Source organism: Rousettus aegyptiacus, unplaced genomic scaffold (assembly GCF_014176215.1).
Source record: "Rousettus aegyptiacus isolate mRouAeg1 unplaced genomic scaffold, mRouAeg1.p scaffold_m13_p_7, whole genome shotgun sequence".
NCBI classification, from domain to species: domain Eukaryota; kingdom Metazoa; phylum Chordata; class Mammalia; order Chiroptera; family Pteropodidae; genus Rousettus; species Rousettus aegyptiacus.
Window position 1 is genome coordinate 102,240,358 of NW_023416310.1, and position 18,184 is coordinate 102,258,541.

The 18,184-nt window shown below is 50.1% G+C and overlaps 1 protein-coding gene across 1 annotated transcript in view; it reads left to right on the forward strand.

Annotated features, from left to right (window-relative positions):
- FSTL4 (follistatin like 4) overlaps window positions 1–18,184 on the forward strand; it is a 350,131-nt gene that overhangs the window by 155,592 nt on the left and 176,355 nt on the right. The window contains exon 4 of the mRNA XM_036224242.1: window positions 11,159–11,407. Coding sequence (XP_036080135.1) covers window positions 11,159–11,407 — 249 coding nt within the window. The remainder of the gene's footprint in view (window positions 1–11,158; window positions 11,408–18,184) is intronic.

Here is an 18,184-nt window from a genome sequence, read left to right on the forward strand (position 1 = left end):
TAAACAATTTGTTCTAGACTATATAAATGAATAATGATATGTGTATACAATGGACACTATAAGTGAAGAATGAATCACAGGTATGTGCAGAGGTATGGATGAAATAAAACATAGGGTGAGAGAAAAAGAAGTTAGGTCTTGATAGATATAGTATAATTCCTCTATATTTATAGAAAGTTCAAAAACATGTAAAACAGGAAATATATTGAGTAGAAATACAAAGATGAGCTCAAACTGTAAAGAAAAGCAAAAGAATAATAAACAAAATTCAGGATAGTGCTTACCTCTGAGTGGAAATGAGGGAATGGAATTGTAGACAGGAACATAGAAAATTCTAATGAAATGGTTCTTTTTCTTTAAATGGGTAGATGAATCCATAATTGTCCCTTGCACTGTAATGCTTATACTGTCCACAAAGTATATAAGTATTCTTGTATATCTACTCACAATTCAATAAGAATAATTTATAGTTATTTGAATTTATTTTTATGTGGTGTGAAATAGGGTTCTAATGTCATTTTATTCCAGGTATAAAGCTAGTCATTTATCAAATGACTGTCATGTTCCCAATGCAGTGGTTGCTCTTATCAAACTTCAAATTTTCACATGTACTGGGATTTATTTCTGGATATTCTCTTTTTTACTGTCAAATCTACATTGATTTGTCTGTTTCTCAGTCAATGTCTTATTGATGTGACCATGGCAGCTTTCTGGTTTGATGATCTGATATCTGGTAAGGCACATCCCCCTTCACTGTTCTTTTTCTTATTTTTCTTGGTTATCCGGGGGCACTTATTCTTCCAAATGAACTTCTTAAGATCATTTTATCCAATTCCGGAAGGATTTTCTTAAATTTATAAATTTATGGTAATGCCTTCTCACCCAAGAATAAGAAATGACTTTGCATTTGTTCAGATCTTATTTTATGACCTTCAATAAGGTTTTATAGTCTTTTTCATATCGGTCCTGTGGCTTCCTTGTTGGATTTATTCATAAATATTTTATAGTTTTTATCATTATTATGAATAGAATATTTCCCCCTTTCCCGTTTCTAAATATTTATTGCTAATGAAGAGAGGAATGATTAATTTTGGCATATTTATCATCTATCCAACCACCTCACCATAATTCTCTTACAATTTTAACATTTTTTCACTAGTCTCTTCATTTTCTAAGTAGATAGATACACAATCAGTAAAAAGATATAGTTGTTAGTTGCCTTTTCTAAATTTTTACTGATTATTTTGTTTTCTTATTATATTTCCTTTTTAAATAAAAATGGCGATGACAAGTATTCCTGTCTGGCTCCTGATTTAACTGAAACAGTGGTTGGCCATTTAAGATGATATATTTAAAGAGTTTTCCTCCTTTCCTTTTCCCTTAATATTTTAATTTGGAATGACTACTGTATTTCAAGACTTTTTATTTCTATTTTTGCTCTGGGCTTTGAGATATGTCCTCTGCCTGATCTTGGAGGCCACTAATTTGAGTCTCAATAGTGACTATTCTTTCCTTACATTCCTCTGATATTTCTCATTGATTCAAAACTCATGGTTTTCTTGAAAACCCTCTTTGTGCTATACTCATGGCTCCTGGACTTTTGATACCTTGCCTCTCTGGACGCCATCATCATTCTCCAGCAGCTCTAGTTCCGGTGGTTCTTTCCCTCTCTGGAGGCTGAACCTCTCATGTATGTGGTTATTTTCCTCTTCCTGCTCATTGGGAGTCATGTTCTGTCACAGAAGTACCTTATGGCAGTAGCGTCCCATCAATAGTGCCTGATAGGGAGATGACTGATCCTAAGGGCCTCTCTGTGGGAGCAGACAGGTTGTCAGGCCCCTGTGGAGACGCCTGGAGGAAACCTCTTACTCTGGTCAGCGTGTGCTCTCCTGGTCTTTAGGAGTAGAGCAGACCCAGCCCATCCGTCAAACAAGAAAGCCAGCCTCCCTTGAGCCTGAGGCCCAGCTGCCAGAGTTGTCAGCAGCTATGTGGCTCAGGTAAGACAGAGGTTGGGAGCTGAGAATAGAAGAAAGGGAGTATCTATTTGATACTGTGACTAAGCTTCCTTTTGATGTTATCTAGTGTATCTTTTTATGGCTGCTAATCTCATTAAGAGAAAAGGGCAGGTCTTTGAGAGGAGAAATTGACACCCTTCTGATTAGAAAATAATAAATTTGTCTGTGCTAATATAAGGTATTGTAATTGAGCTCCTTTTTTTTTTTTCTTTTTCTTTAAAAGATTAATCAAGGAGAAGAATGTGTTATTCTTTCTGGGTGTGAGACAAATCTAGACAGGTGATCTACCAAACCAAGCTGTTGACCTAGGGGCAACAGCACTTGTGCAGCAGGTGAAGGGCCCAGAGGAATGTCGCACCCCCTCGGTGCTCCTGAGTCTAGAGCACAAAGTGGTGGGGAGCATTACAGTGGCTCATGCTGAGTGTCTCCACAACAATCCTTGAAATAATTGGAGGCAGCCCGAAATGTCATGGCCTCGAATCATTAGTTGGTGGAGAAGCAGGAGAGAACTGGGTAATGAGGAATCGGCGAGAGAGTGAAGACCCTCGAGAGCAGTAACACCTGGCCCTGCAGCTCAAAGATGCACGGAGCCCCAAGGAGCTAGAGAAAGTGACAAGGGAGTTTGGTCCCAAGAAGAAAATGACGGCTCTGGTGAAAAAGAATGAGACAGATGCAAACTGAAGAGGCTTTAGGCAAATAGTGAGAACTTGAGGATAGGACTGTTTTTGGAAGAAGTGCTCTAAAACAAAACCATTTTGTAAAAGACACTTTCCCAAAGGCAAAAATCCTATTATGCTTCACATTTTTATGCAGCTTTTCTTTCCAAGAAGGTCTCTGAAATAACCCTTCAGAAGCCAGCTGAGATTACTTGCTAAGGAAAATAGAGGTAAAAAGAAAACATAGTATTGTTGTTCTATTATGGCTGGAAACCCGCAAGTTAGAATTGCAGGCATTTATACACGTCCTAAAATCACAGGTGCGAGGTTATTTTTTCATCATGTGAAATCTATACAGTCCTTTCTTGTTACTGATAAGGAAACTAAGGCTCATATGTGAAAGAGACTTGCTTTTGGCAGAACCCAGAAGGAACCCAGGTCTCTGGTCTCCCACCCTGAGGCTTACCACAGTCTCCATTCTACGACTTGGTGTGTTCCCTTGTCTGTTTCTTTAAAACCTTTGGTTTCCCATTACTCAGACCTCTAGCCTGCAATCTTGGGTCTCTGCAGTGTCTTCATCAGAGCCACTCTTGCACCTGGCATCTTCCACAGTCCTCTCTGTGCCAGGCCTCTACACCTAAGAAGTAGAACCTGGTCCTTGCCCGGAAACCACAGAGACCACTCTTCCCCGGCCCCGGACCTGAGGGACTATGAAGTCCAGTTGCTATGGGCTCTGCACCCAGGGCCTGCTATTCTGTCTGAGGAGCCAAAGGAACAGAGAATCCCCACTTTGCGGTGACAAGTGCTGAGTGCTGTCAGGCAGCTGGAAAAACGTCCAGGCCATCAGCCTAGGAGCCTGGTTTAGGTGGAGTATGCCTGCGGGAGAGCTCGGGGAGATAACTCCAGACATCATGAGTCAGGTAGCTGCACTGCCATCACATAGTGTAGAGGGGGAGGGGGCATGGCAGCGCAAAGGGCTCTCAGAAGGAAGAGAAACACGAGGGCCTGAACATGGTAAGCGGGCCCGAGGCACCTGTGGGCACCAGGGCTCATGCCCTCAGCTGCCTTTTTAAGTGGACCCCAGGCTCACTTGGCAGGTCAGGACCCTAGTGACTACCCAATACCTCCCCGAGGTATTGAGTGGAGCCTGCAGAGTTTGGGCTGCAGGTCAGTTGTGGTCACTTTGCCTTGAGAATGTGATTTCAGACGCCCTCAACTTGGAAGCCGAGCAGAGTCTACCTGGGTGAAGCAAATCCCCCATGTAAAGGACCCTACAAAAGAAGCATTTCCTTGAGATACTGTGAATTGTTCTATTTTGAATCTGCCTTCTAAAACTAGTCACTACTTCCAGTATAAACATGCTCACCTTTTCATGATGGCAGGCCTCCTGAAGACCGTGCCCAGCCCACACTGTGTACATTTGTGTCCACACAACCAAACGGCTTACCTTTCAGTCTGATTTATTCAACACAGCACTAATTCTGAATGTCTAAATTGAGCACTTACTGTGTGCTCAGCCCTTGATGTGAATTACCTCGTTTAATCCTCAAAACAATCATGTAAGCAACAAACCATTATTGTTCTCATTTTTATATTAGAGGGAAAGGAGGGCAGGGGACTTGTCTGGGTCACGAATCTAAACAAGGGCTAGGAGCGCAGGGCTGAATCGGCACCGGGATCTAACCGGTTACTTGAGCCCCAGGGTGCCTTCTGACGCAGCACCCGCGATGGAGAAGCAGCGCTGTGTCATCCAGTCACACAGAGGCCGACTCCACCCGGCGCCTTTGCCACGTGAGCGTTCTCATCTGTCTCAGCGAAGCTGGGCTTGGTGGTTCGGGGCCTCCAAGGAAGGAAATGCCTTGGGTAGGGGGAAAGGGTGACAGTGTTGGCTGCCTACTCATATGACCTCTGTCACTGTCGGCACTTGTAGTGTTGGGAAAATTATCCGAAACTTGGGAATAAGGCAAAAGGAGGGTGGCAAGGCCTCCCAGCATCTCCCAGCGTCATACTGAATCATCGTTGAATAGACCCACCCAAGGATCATGCACTGATTCAAGCTAGGGGGTTGCATCTTTGTCCACTGTTTACTGCTCGTTCTTTTTGGTAGAAGAATAACCCCAAACGTTATGGTGTTCCTGCCCCGGAGGTCGCTAACCAGCTGTGTCCCTTACCTACCATCTCATTCACCTGCTTCTTCCAACACTCATGTACCTCTTCCCCTTCTCCAAAGCAGCTTCGCCCTCCCGTGGGTCCCTCGTTAATGAGTCAAATCTTTAACTCATGCTCGCTCTATATTCTCATGAGAGTCATAGTTTTAAATTTTCAAAAAGGATACTTTGGCACTCGTGTTCATCTGCAACCAGAAATAAGCACCTCCAAAAGCCCAGGGACATCAGACAGTATGCAGGAAGCTCATCCGTGCTTCGGTTTGATCCAGAGTTGGTTCAATACAGACTCCTTAAGCAGGACTGAGAGCCAACCGACAGCTTAAAGGTCTTCCTTCCTCTCCATGTTCCAGGCACTTCTAATCTTGACTTAGTGGTTTCTTTGGAAGCCAATTTGTCAGACTTCTGCTTAGGATCTGTGAACACTACACATGACAAGTTATGGAACCTTTTGGCGATGGGTAACGGTATGATTCTGTGAAGCTTTGGGACCTGGAGAATTTGGTCATGATGGAGGTCATAATTCTGAGACTTTCAGAGCTAGTCATAATTCTGCTTTCATAAGGCACACAGTTGCCTCGATTTGAGCTTTACTCTGTGGTCACCGAGAGGACATCACATCTCCCCACTAGTTACCTGAGCAATTTCAGGAAAAAAGGCAAGGGAGAGGGCACGGAGGCATTGAAGCTGAGAGACATCATAATGAAGGGTGGGACGGCCAAGTGTCTGTCCATGACAAGGAGTAAGTTCAGGCCTGTGACGTTCAAAGATCCAAGAAAGGCTTCCTTCTGTCACACTGCAAATCTCCAGCCCTCAGAGCAGTTGCTTAATTGGCCTCCAAGCTGCAGGTTTTTGACGTGTGTGAACAGTAGAGATCTGATAAGCCAGGTGTGCTGATGTTGACTGTATCCTGATGCTGGAGAAGTTCAGACAGTGGACATCTGGCCCCTCCTGGCATCAGGCAGGAAACACATGCCCGGCCAAGCCAATGATCTCAAATCTGAGGGATTTGAAGTGAGACTGATCCAAATCAGTCTCACTACAGCCTACAGCCTACTTGCTATCTGACCATAAGCAAGTCAATCCTTGACCCATATTTCCTAATCTGTAAAATAGCCATATATGCATGCCTCAAGTGAGAACTGTTGGGAGGATCAAATGAGGATTAGATGAGCTCACACATCTAAGAGGTGGGCATGGTGCCCAGCCCTGGCACACCGTGGTAAGCATCAGTTACTTTAAGCACTGCCCTCTCTGGCTGGACTAGGACTGCACATCTTCTTGGGAGGAACTGCAGATTTTCTTCCCAACACATGAGTGTGAGTGAGACTTTACAGGGCAGAGGTGGACCTGGGGCAGCCCCAGCACCCAGGGCACCCAGAGGGTGTGGAGGCTCCCACCAAGATGGCCAGTGATGAGAGCCCACGGGGATTGCTCTTCTCCCCACCAGCAGCCCAGGAAGTGCCAAGAGACTTCTGGCCTATAGGAGTGTTTGAGGACAGGACTGGCCTCCAATGCTCGGTTCCCAAGAGCTGACTAAAGGCGCCAAGGAACCAGAGTCACCCCACTCTCCCTGGAGAACAGTGGGGCAATGAAGCAACTCTCCCTCTGTGGTCACAGCTCCTTACAGACTGGGTCTGCGCGGCACAGTCTGCCTCAGCACGGGGCTTTGCAGGCCAGGCCTCTTCCTGTGCCAGCCCCTTGCTCTGCACATGGGCTCCAGGGCCCTGGGCTGCTCTGCTCTCCCCTGCCCTGGTGCTGTGCCGCTCACTTTCAGGTCTTAGATCAAATCTCCCTCCAACAAGGCTTCTCTGACCGCCCGGTGAGAGCTGACTCCCTCAGCACTGTTTATGTCCTTCTGGGCATTTACCTCAACTCATGTGTGTTTTATTTGTTTGTTTTCCTGTTCACACTCTGATGTGTCTTCGTGCACTGCCATATAAGTGCACCGAGGACAGTATCGTAGTCTGATTTGTGTCCCCGGCACCCAGAATAGAGTCTGGTGCATAGGAAGTATTCCAAAAACATTTGTTGGAAGAATCGATGGATGGAGAGAGCTGGCAAGCAGGCCCCCCTGGAGTGCTCCGTGGTTACCACCTACCCATGTGGGGCATAGAAACTGCTCTGGCTGGAGAGCTGGGTCTCTGCCTGGCTTTCACACAAACCCAAATTCTGCAGCCACCTCCAAGGCACTTGGGGGGTCTCTGCGATGAGGGAGTCAGAGTGTTCTGACACCCGGTCTCCGGGCCACCCGGGCAGGCCTGAGAGTGTAAGCTGCCTGGGGGGCATCGAGAGTGTTGGAACCATCACCTCCGGCTCCTAGATGACACACCCCACATATCCGCACACCTCTGTACACACGCCCCTCTTCCAAAGGCAAGTCCTCAGCTTTAGGTCTTTAAAAACCTGGCCATGACCCACAGTATGGGCTGCAACTCTTTGGTTGTTTGGTATGATACATGGAAAATAAAGCACATGATTCACGTGTAAGGGGCTGAGTCTCCTGACAGGTGGGCGCTTGGCTCCTGTACAAGCACCTTCCGTCTGCAGAAGCTGGAGGCCCCTGCTGCGCCTGGCTGGGGTTCACGGAGGCAGCAGTGAGGCCATCAGTGCACGAGGCGGCTGGTTCTCGGCGCTGTGCATACCCGCTGCATCCACATCCCACTGTTCTTGACCCTCACTGGGCCCTGCGGAGTATGCGGCCACCTTAGAGCCCAGCAGTCACCTCACTGTGGCTCTATGGTGGGGTGGGGTGGGGTAGTGGAGATCTCAGCCCCACTCCAAGGGCCTGCAGGAAGAAGCAGACCTAGGCAGTGTCTCCGGCTGAGACCTGGTGTGGGGACCTCCCAAGGCCATGTAAGGGGAGGAGGCTCTCCTCAGTAGTCTGGCCAAGGACATGTTCTCAGACAGAAATACTGTGCTGGGCAAACAGCATGGCAGCCCGAAGTGGAAAGCTAACGGGCTCCCTGTCACGTGCCGCTCAGGGCACGATCCCGGAGAGGCTGGTTTACCCCGTGCCAAGGAAGCCGTTACAAAGACTGAGTCAGTTTGAAAGCGAAATCACCGAATTGCCTGTGCTCTGGTGTGGTCAGCGGTGAGAGGCCTCCTGCTCCAGGTGAAGGAAGAGGACGCGCTCGCTCCGTGTTGTCCTTCCAGGGGCGTCACCCGCCTTGACTTGGACCGTGGCGACCCCCCACCCCTGCACGTGCACTGCGAGCGGGCAATCCCAGCTCCGTGACGCCGGAATCGAGAATCCGCGCCTGGATCACAGAGGGCGTCTTGAGCACTGACTGGTACAAACGGGCGTGTTTCTCCTGCCGCCGTTAACTTTCGTGTAACAGTTCCCGTTTCTGGCCGTGTTCAGTAAATTTAATTAGTGCTGAGAAGCAGCTTATTTGGTATGATGATCACTTTCTAACCTGGGTAAATGACTGTCTTTATGACTATAAATTAAGCACATTATATCTTTCTCGTGCATCATGGCTGTCCTCATAAACACTGCAGGCAGTTGCTGGCGGTCTCACTTGGTTACGTTTTCCATTACTGTTTTATCACCGTCCTGGTAGGAGAGGGGAATTCATCCTGTTTTAGTAACAAGGAGGAAGTGGTAACAAGGGGCTGTTTAATTAGGAAGCCACCACTTGCCAGCGTCTCTGTGGCCGAGAGGGGACCCCAGGCCCATCGCTGTGTGGGCGTTCTCGGCTTATCACAGGTTTCTCTCCCGGGACTGGAAAGGGGCAGGTGCAAGGCTTTAAAGCTACTTCTATCTCATTTGCAAATAATTAAGAATCAAATGTTTGCCGACAGCTGATTTCCATGTCAGAGAGAACCTGTGTGTACTTGATGACTTCCACAAGTGCGGGTTGGCATGTTTTCTTAATTTGGACCCCTCAGAGCACAGCCTGTGGGGAAGGCCTCAGTCATACCTGCAGATCCATCAGACGTGAGCTTTGGAGGTGCCGCACGCAACGCTGCTCTTCAGAGGCGTTCACCACAAGCTGGGCTTGCAGGCGTCTCAAAGGAGAAAGGGTCAGGTTGAGGGGGTTCATCCCCCCCACCCTATCCAAGGTGAGCTGGCTTTATTTTGACTGCCAAGGCCGGATTAGCGGGGCTCTGAAGCCCCTTCCTGCTCTGCCACACAGATTCTAAGCCCCTTGACCCCAAAAGGCCCATCTCCATGGACATGTTTCTCTCCTTCATGCCGCCATCCTTCCAGCTTTCCTCCTGTCCCCCACCCTTGGAAGAGGCAAGGGGAGAAGCAGCCCTCTAAAGGTCTCTGCGTGTGGGGCCCTCACCACCCTTCCCATCCCAGCCTCTAGCCTGGGGTTCGAGCAGAGGCACAATCAGAGTTAAGGAGACCAGCTTTTAAAACTGCTGTGTTTCTTAAAACCTGAGTGTGGAGGGACCATGTGAGGATAAAGGCCCTGTACTCTTGGGGCCTCCTGAAGCCAGAGAGTAGGGCAGATGCTTTAGGACAGAAGTGGGGGTCGAGTCAGAGAGAGGCACTCTGACTGGGGTGGCAGGAGGGAGTGGCCCCCAGCGGGGAGTTGGGGCTCATTCAGGGAGGGAGAGGCAGTCTGGGCAGCACAGCAGGAGCAAAAGAGACCAGAGGCTCCAAAACTTGAGCTGTGTTTTCAAAACAGCGTGATTAGTGGGTGCCCTTCCCACTGCACACGGAAAGTCGTTAAAATGGCGATACAATGGCAGTGCTTTGTGTCCTGGCCCTGTGTTAGAAAAGAAACAAAGGCTGATATTTTTAGGGCTGTGTTAGTCTCTCCTAGTAGCCGCCAGCACTTTCTAAAGTAACCCATTTTCCAAGCAGCCAGGAGAATCAAGCTAATCAAACACCTTCGGTGGCAAAGCAGCCGTAAACACCATGGGTGGGGGCCTCCCTCGCCAAGAGCCTCCCTCGCCAAGCACCTTTGTCTCCCTTCTGCCTATCAACCTTGATAGGAAGATGTGCGCTGGGGCCGGTGAATGCCACTGAACCTTCACGGTGACATGCAAACAATTAGCAGAGTGGATAAAGGAGATCCATGTGCCCGCGTAGGAGCTGCACTTTTACACTGCTCAGAGATATTTTGACCTTCTAGTTTATTATGATTCAAGAAAAAGTCAATATTTCTTAGCTTGCCAAGGCTGGAGGAATTTAAATGAGTTATTGAATCAAGCAGTTAATCTACCAATAACTGATTTTTTTCCCCCTTTCAAATCTATAATGATGAAAAGCAGAGTTAACCAAAAACAAGACAAGGAAGTTTTTTGTTTGTTTGTTTGTTTGCCTTAGACATTTTAATCCTAGGGGGTAGGAGCTGGGGCTGAAAGTTCAGTCTTTGCCAGGGCCATGTTGTTTTGCTGAGTATTTTGAAGAAGATTTAATTAAAACTTAAAAGCGAAGACTTCTGCGGCCATAAAATCTGCATTCGTGTTTCAAGTATTTGTATTTTGATATCCCTTTATAATTCTCGACTTCCTGTCTGTTGCTATTAATGCCACGTGGCAATCAGCCATTTTCTGGACTCCTGAGACAGAGTGTAATGTTGGTAATAGATGCTTGCTTGAACTTTCATGTAAGCGTCCTCTTTTAGCATAAGCCACTCTAGCAGCCACTCTGTCCTCTTTGCTGTCCAAGCTCTGGGCACTGTAGCCTGACATCATTATGTACATATGTTGGTGGAGGGGACACCCAGCATCGTGGCAAATAGGAGACCCAAAACGACATGGCATCTGCCATTTTCAGGGCCTTCTTGCCCATGGCTTCAGCACTGTGCTAGAAGGGACTGGGCAGCGAAGACAGGCCGCTGAAGTGTATTCCGGCCTCACTCCCTTGGGGGCCCCCTATCCTGAGCACTTAGATACCACTTTCTCCCTATTCCACACTCCCTTCTCAGAAAGGAAGGCCCTGCATGCCACCCCCTGCACAAAACTCTTCTCTCAGGTGTCCCTAAGGCAAGCCGGTGCTCTCTGCGTGAGGCTAAGGGGGACTTGATGCAGGCCCTCCACTCACTGGACATGGTCCGTTGGCACTTTGCCATCTCCGCGTGCACCCCGCTCCTCCTCCCTCCCAGAGGGTCAGGGTTGTGTCTGAGATGTTTGGTGCAAGCCAGTCATAAACTTGAGCGCTCCACTGCTCTAGGCACCTGCAGTCACCTCCTGTTGAAGGGGAAGGGACTCCATCAGCACCCTGAATTCCCAGGCCTCGGCCTCACAGGCAAATGGAGCCTCTGCTTGCCATGACTTGAAAGGGCCACAGAGGAAGGCCGGGACCCCACCCGAGGCCTGCAGCTGACCCTGTGTCTATGTCTGTGTCTGTGTCTGGCAGGGCCTTCCGGCCGTGACGGGCAGCCAGCTTCCTGCGGGAAGAAACTGTGCAGCCGCGGGAGCAGGTGCGTGCTCAGCAGGGCGACGGGGGAGCCCGAATGCCGGTGCCTGGAGGCCTGCAGGCCCAGCTTCATGCCCGTGTGTGGCTCCGACGGGAGGTTTTACGAAAACCACTGTGAGCTTCACCGTGCCGCCTGCCTGCTGGGGAAGAAGATCGTCACCGTCCACAGCAAGGACTGTTTCCTTAAAGGTAGGAAGACGGCTCCATGGCCTTATGTTTTGGGGGTTTGCGATGGTTCTTCTAATGTCTTTTGACAGATGATCTGGGTGTGCTGAGCTTGTAGGTTAAATGGGTAAAGGAAGCAGAGAAAGAGGAAGGCGGAGCCTTCGCTTCGTGGCAGCAGTGGCGTTCTGGCAATGCAGGTTCCGTCGTGTCCACCTCCAGAGGCCCCCCGCCCTGGGAGGGAGGGATCCAGAGAGGCCCGGCTAGGAGCCAGGCCTCAAGGCGGTGCCCGTCCCTCATCTGGGATGGGCCCTGGCAAGGCGGTGACAGGACCTCTATTCACCCCTCGGGACACATTTGCGTGAATCGGGGGGTCATGTCGTGCATAGAAGGTGGCCAGACGGACACCCGCACAGTGGCTCCCAGCATGGCAGGCTTCTGGCTCTGGCCTGGAGTGGCTGCTGGTGGAACGGCGCTCCACGTCTCACCTGACAGAACACCTCTGAGCAAGACAGGACGGCCCCGCAGAGACTCCAGACTGTGTCGGTGGAGCTGGGGACAAAGGGTCCGCGCCCCGTTCCGGGGCTGAGTGAGGAGAGAGGGGCAGTGTCCGCTCTCACGAAAGGTTTAGGGCCTCCAGGGCAGGGCCCTTGGCTCTTCCCGCACTGGCTCCCTCTCAGCACCTGGTGTAGTGCAGTGCACCAAGTGGATGCTCAGTGGCCCACAGATGCTCGAAGATGAGAGAGTTAGGACGTAAATTCCCACGTTAATGTGGCCCCGCGGAATGGTACATGCTGCAGCCCGTGGAAACATTTGTGGCCCTGAAACCAATGGCCACACATGAATACGTTAGGAAACGTGAGGAGGCAGAAGCAGCGTGTGGCCAGATGGGGGCATGACGGACGTGGGAGGTGGCAGAGCCCAGGTGTGGTTGGGCAGAGACCTTCCTTGGGGTGGGGAACGGAGAGGAAGAGATGGCTGGGGACGGAATCCCCACCAGCACCTGCAGCACTAGCTTCTGAGCCGGCAAAAGCTGCGGGGGCCTCACACTAACAGGCCCCAAGCCCAGGGTGGTGTGAGGGGGAGCGTTCTCGGCAATGGGGCACAGGTCTCCGGGCCTCCCGCTGCCCCCGCTCTCGCCGCCCGCACTCCCATAAAGGCCGCCTTCCCACCCTCACCCTCAGGCTGTGGCAGCTGGGGCCCTCGCGTGCCCGGGGCTCTGGAAAGTGAAGCTCTCTGCTGATGGCAATAGTCCTGGACACTTTCATGGTTGTGCTTATGACACTAACACTGACGTGCTCAGACATCATGAGGCACATTATGGAAATGAGACCAAAATGAGCCCGGAAAAATGCCCCCCGTCTGGAAGCACTGCCCGGCCGTGTGCCTGCCGTTTCCCCAGCAGCCGTGAGCACTAAAACACTTGACCGGTTGCTCCAGCTTTATTGGCCGTGTTGAAATTTTATAGACTGATGTTCCATTCTCCAGCTTCCAATATCCCCCAAATTGCATCTTTCTGAAGGTTTTTATTTCTACATCACGGCGCGCACAGCCTCCCTCACCATCGGTTATTCAAACAGCATTTCTCATTTCATGCAAGGGAAAAACAGCCACCACAAAATCCTGAGAGGGATATGGGGGAGAGCCGGAGAGGATGGGGTGCAGGCAAGCAGATTAGGGTTCTGCTTCGTGCTGGTCGAATTTATCCACGAAATCCTTCTGATTCGTTGAGTTCTTCATAGACTTTGTGAATCGTCACCCCTGCAGTGTGTCAGGGCCGCCCTCTGAAGCTGCCTTTTCAATGGAGAGCAGTCCTTAAGGCTCCCGGAGGCTGCAGCCTGCCTCTGCCACTTCCCAGCTGTGTGGCTTTGGGTGCATGACTCCACTTTTCTGGGCTTTTCCTCAGCTGTAAAATGGGGCTATGAGCAGTACCCACTTGCTCTGTGGAGAAAAGTTCGTGAGATGCTGCACAGAAACCACTTAGCATGTGCCGGGCACATCACAGGTATTGACATAATGACAGCTGTAGTCATCATGTACCTGATTCAATGTGGCCTGAGGCCTAGAACAGCGAGACACACAAACTGTGATGGGAACTCAGAGGCAGGAGCAAGGTCTGCCCAGCAGTCTTGGCGAACATTGCTGGGCCCACATAGCTTTATGGTAGATGCAAGGTAGGTGAAGGCGTCAGGCCTGACACTAGGAAAGGCTCTGCTCTCTGCAAGCCTGACCCCGAGGGTTTGGGCCCCCGAAAGAAGCCATCACAGCCTTGTGCTCAGGGATAGCTACAGTCCCTGGCAGGCAGGAGGGCCACCTGCCTCTCCACTAGCATGCCCATGGGGAGTGCCCAGGGTTCAATGGTGATGGAGCTAGGCCAGCCCTGAGGATGGGATTCTGGGCAAGCACTTCCCACCTTTACCTGAACGGGGCTCCAACAAGGAGCAGGAGGAGACAGGGGGAGCTGGGGGGAGGATACGAAGGACAGGGGACAGCTTCCCGTCCTCCCCACTCCAAGATAGCAGCAAAATGTATCATGCTGTCTTGAGCCTCTTGATAACCTTTTGTCTTTTGTCCCAGATTTCCAGGGACTTATTGATTCAGGAAACTTAAAAACACCTTTTCTTCCCATACAAATAAAAATTCGGAAATCATCCACGTTCCATTCTCTAGTCCTACCAGACTTTAGAAAGAGAAGTGATGACTTTATTCTCTGGGTTTTTTATGCCCCCAGAAGTCACTGATTGAGACTACTGTCCGGAGTGGAGGGTGCCAAGGAAGGAGAGGCGGGGGGTTGTTTCTCCCAAGCACAGTGTGGGGGCACATGGCCTCACCACTCTGCAAGGGAGGGGAGGCAGCCCCGTTTACAAGAGAACTTCTGGTATCACACTCCAGTTGCCATGGCAATGGGATTCCTTGTGAACTCGGAATGAAATATCACATCATTTAGGGATCATTAGCATGTGAGAAAATCAAAACTGAGCTCAAAAGCGTTGCTTCAGCTCACGTTTGCAGCCCTGACACCAGCTCTCCTGAGGTCCCAAGCAGGGTTTCTCACCAAAAATCAGAAGTTGGGAAAGATGTGGGATGCTGTATCCCTTTCTTCTTAGAGTCACAATTATCCTCACTCAGCACCACATTCTGCCAGAATACCGAGCTAGTGGGTGGAATTCTCTGTAACTTTGCTGCATATAGGGTTTGTGTTTTAAAAGGTATCTTGTGACATAGGTTCCTATTTGTGTACTAGTTGGCACTTTTGAAATTATTTTTCTGACTTGGTTTCGAATTCACGCTTTATCTCCTACGCTGTTTGAGAAGACAAGATTGCCTTTCAGCAATCACTCACCGTGCCAGGGCTGTATTATCTCAGGTGATACAATGTCGTGGTCAGTGGCTTTCCAAACAAACCGTGAAATCATGGGAGAAAAGAGCCTTTAGGGATCAGCTTGAACCGGACCGCGAGCTTTCGCATCCCGCATGCTGTTTGTCAGCCCCCTTTGGCACTTCAGAGGGAGTTCCCAGGCTCGTGAAACCAGAGGAAATAATTTCCATTTTTGACAAAAAAAAAAAAAAAAAAAGTTAACCATACTATATGTTCACTAACAAATCTTTTCTTAAATGTTACTAAATATGAGAATAAAAACCCAACCTTTTGCAAGTTAGCCAAGCTGATATATCCTGCTGCCAAGGAGACTTCTTTTTCCTTTTTTTCTTATTGTTATTTTGTCGTTACTTGTCTTCTTGTCACTTTATGAACATAAATTAAGCCCTGGGGCCTCTAGGGCATCCCATACTCCCCTAAGTCTTTTCTGTCCAGGGGAAGCTACGCATATCTCCTCCAGCTGTGCTGCCCAGGCTCGGCAGGATCCTCAGCTTCCCAAAGTGCGTGAGATTCCTTCACAGGGCCCTGATGGCGGCAGCATCATAGGGGGTCGGGTTTCCCTCTGTCAGAGTGGGTCCCTACAGCAGGGAGATGCTGCGGCCCGAGGGAGCATCATGTTGGAAGGCCAGGCTGAGGGGGCAGTGGGGCGCAGGCTCACGGGCACCATCCCACACCTCTTTGGAGGAGGCACATAAGCTCTGCCTGCCTCACTTACCTCATCTGTATAATGGAATGATGATCGCGCACACCTCAGAGGGTCACCATGATCTGGAAGGAGTAGTGCTCGGTATGTAGTGAGCTCTCTTCCCTAAGTGGTACTGAAAGCACTCAGGCTGATGGCGATGTCATTGCAAACATCAGGACACATTCGAGTGGCAGATGCAAGAGGCTCTTAGACCCCTGCCCATGCGCGATGATGCTGTGTGTAGGCCAAGAGGTTGGCCTCCAAAGTTATTTAACGAATGACTGGTATTTGACCTTCGAATGCTCAAACTGCAACCACTTTCTCAACCTGCCTTGCCTTTTGAAAAGTGATGTAATGAGTCATCCAAGTTCACCCAGCAAGTTAATAGAGAAACAAGTGGAGAATCAGGAGCTGCTGATTCCAGATCTACAAGTTTCTGGAATGCATGACAGGCTCTCAGGAACTGTCAGCTGAGCCCAAGGGAGGGAGTAGCTGCCTGAGGATGAGAAGGGGAAGGTCTGGGGAAGGAGCTGGGTAAGAGGCATTCAGAGTACATCTTGAAGGGTGATTTACCGCATCTTGGGTGCAGGTGAGAAGTACCTGCAGACCCAGAGAAGAGCAGGTCATTAGAATGAAGATTCTGCAGGGTAGGGTACGGCTGGGGATATATGCAGACAAGCAGGGAAGGGGGAGCTGAGAAAGGCCTGGGAGCCAAGCCAGGCTGCGTGTACTCAAGCCGACTGGGTGTAGGATAAGCCGGTCCAACTTCCCATGTCTCAGACAGGGACCTTGAGGCCCAGAGGGCACTAGTACCTGCCCCATGTTGTACAGGCTCTGCCATTGCTGCCGCCCTTCAAAAGCATCCACAGTTTGGGGGCTGTTTGTCCTGCAAGGCGTGATCACAGCAGATGCAATGGTTTCATTCTTTTCCCAAGGAGATTTCCTAGTGTGAATGGAGGGCTCAGGACCCTTGGTCCGTGGGAAAGGCTTCGTGGCTGCTGGGCTAGGGTCTTGCTGCACTTTAGGTCAGCAAGAAGCCCAGCTGGGGGCTTCTCTAGGAAAGCTGGCACAGTCATACCAAACTCACAAGAGCTTCCAGATGTCAGAACACCAGGCCACTCTCCCCCCATCTAAAGCAACACTGAAGAAGTCCACGTAGCCCAGAGGCTGCCGGAAGAGGCCGGGGACAAACCAGCAGAGCCTCCTGGATGAGCCCTCCTTCAGCCCCATCTGGCTTCTTGGCTCTGGCCTCCACTTGCTCTCCAAACCTTTTCCCTGTTTTCATTTTCTTCCAATTTTCCTCCCCTTCCTGGCTCCACCCATATTCTGCCCAGAGGCCCCTGCTGCTCTCCCAGTCCTTGCAAAGGAATCTCTCTGTATCCAGTGCCCTTCCCAGCCTTCACTTTGAGCTCCACAGAAGAGGGTCTGGCTATTTTTCACCAAGCCGCCAAGCTTCACAAACATTACTGAATGTCCACGGGGGCCTTGGTTGTGCAGATCCTGAGGATGCCATTGTGATCAGGATAGCAGGCCTGATCTCATGGAATTGGCAGGTCTCTGCTGTCTGGGCCATCGCAGGGGGCTGCTGTAGCTAGAGACACCCCAAGACCTCAAGGGCCGATGGAATCTTCCTGGACTGTCTTCTGTCTGGCAGCCTCCCCAGTAAGTCCTGTCATCACCCATGCAAACAGCTCGGGGCAACGGAACTGAAAGTTCACGAAAAGCCTCCACCCCGCCCTCCCACCTCCAGCACGGCAGCCCTCGGAGCTCAGTCACGCCATTTGTAGCATCTGCTTCTAGGATCAAGAAACATGACTTTATACAAACATGTGTGTTCTCTGGATAGTTCCTCTGGGTTTTATGCAAGAATATGTCTCGGTGTGAGCATCCTGGTGTGAGCACCCTGCAAATGCGCGAGAAAGTTATCAGCTCAACACGTGTGCTGTGCTTCACGGAACCACCGTACTTGGGATGAATTAGTTACATTCCCGTAATTAAAAACTGCTAATAAGTTATTGAGCTGAGAAAGTCTCGCACAGCATTGATTTCGCTATGGAAACAAGCGGCAGCCTGGAGGCACCCCCAGTGTTTCCTGTTCTTGCCTGGCGCCCCCTCCTCATTTCCAACCCCTCCTTCTCAGCGCTCCTCAGTCACCTCTCAGTTGCCGACAGTCTCAGGGTTTCCTAAAGCCAAAGGCTTTGTCCCAGCATCCCTCCAAGGACCATTTCATCCCTCCCCTTCCCTTCTCTCTTAGGTACCCAAAGCTTTACCTGCCCCGGCTGCCTCCATTTCCCCGCTCCCTCTGCGTGCTGCCCACCAGGGGCTGAGGCCGGCTTCTGTCTCCATTAAGATCACAGCAACCTTCCAGATGGCAAGTCCAGGTGGTGCTTTTCAGACCTGGTCTTGCTGCAACCCTCGGCAGTGGCATCTGTCAGTCTTCCTGCGGCCCCTCCCATGGCTTCTGGGCTCCAGCCCTGACTCTGCTGACCTCTCACAAGCCTCTCCTTCTCCAAGAGCTTTTTAAAAATTTTTACTGAAGTATAGGTTGGCAAACAGTATTATATTAGTTTCAGGTATGCAACATAGTAACTTGACATTTATATACCTTATGAAGTGATCACCACACTAAGTCTAGCAACCATCTGTCACTGCGCAAAGTTATCATGCTAGTATTGACTGTATTCCCTGTGCTGCGTACTGCATCTCCGTGGCTTATTTATTTTATGTATAGAAGTTTGTA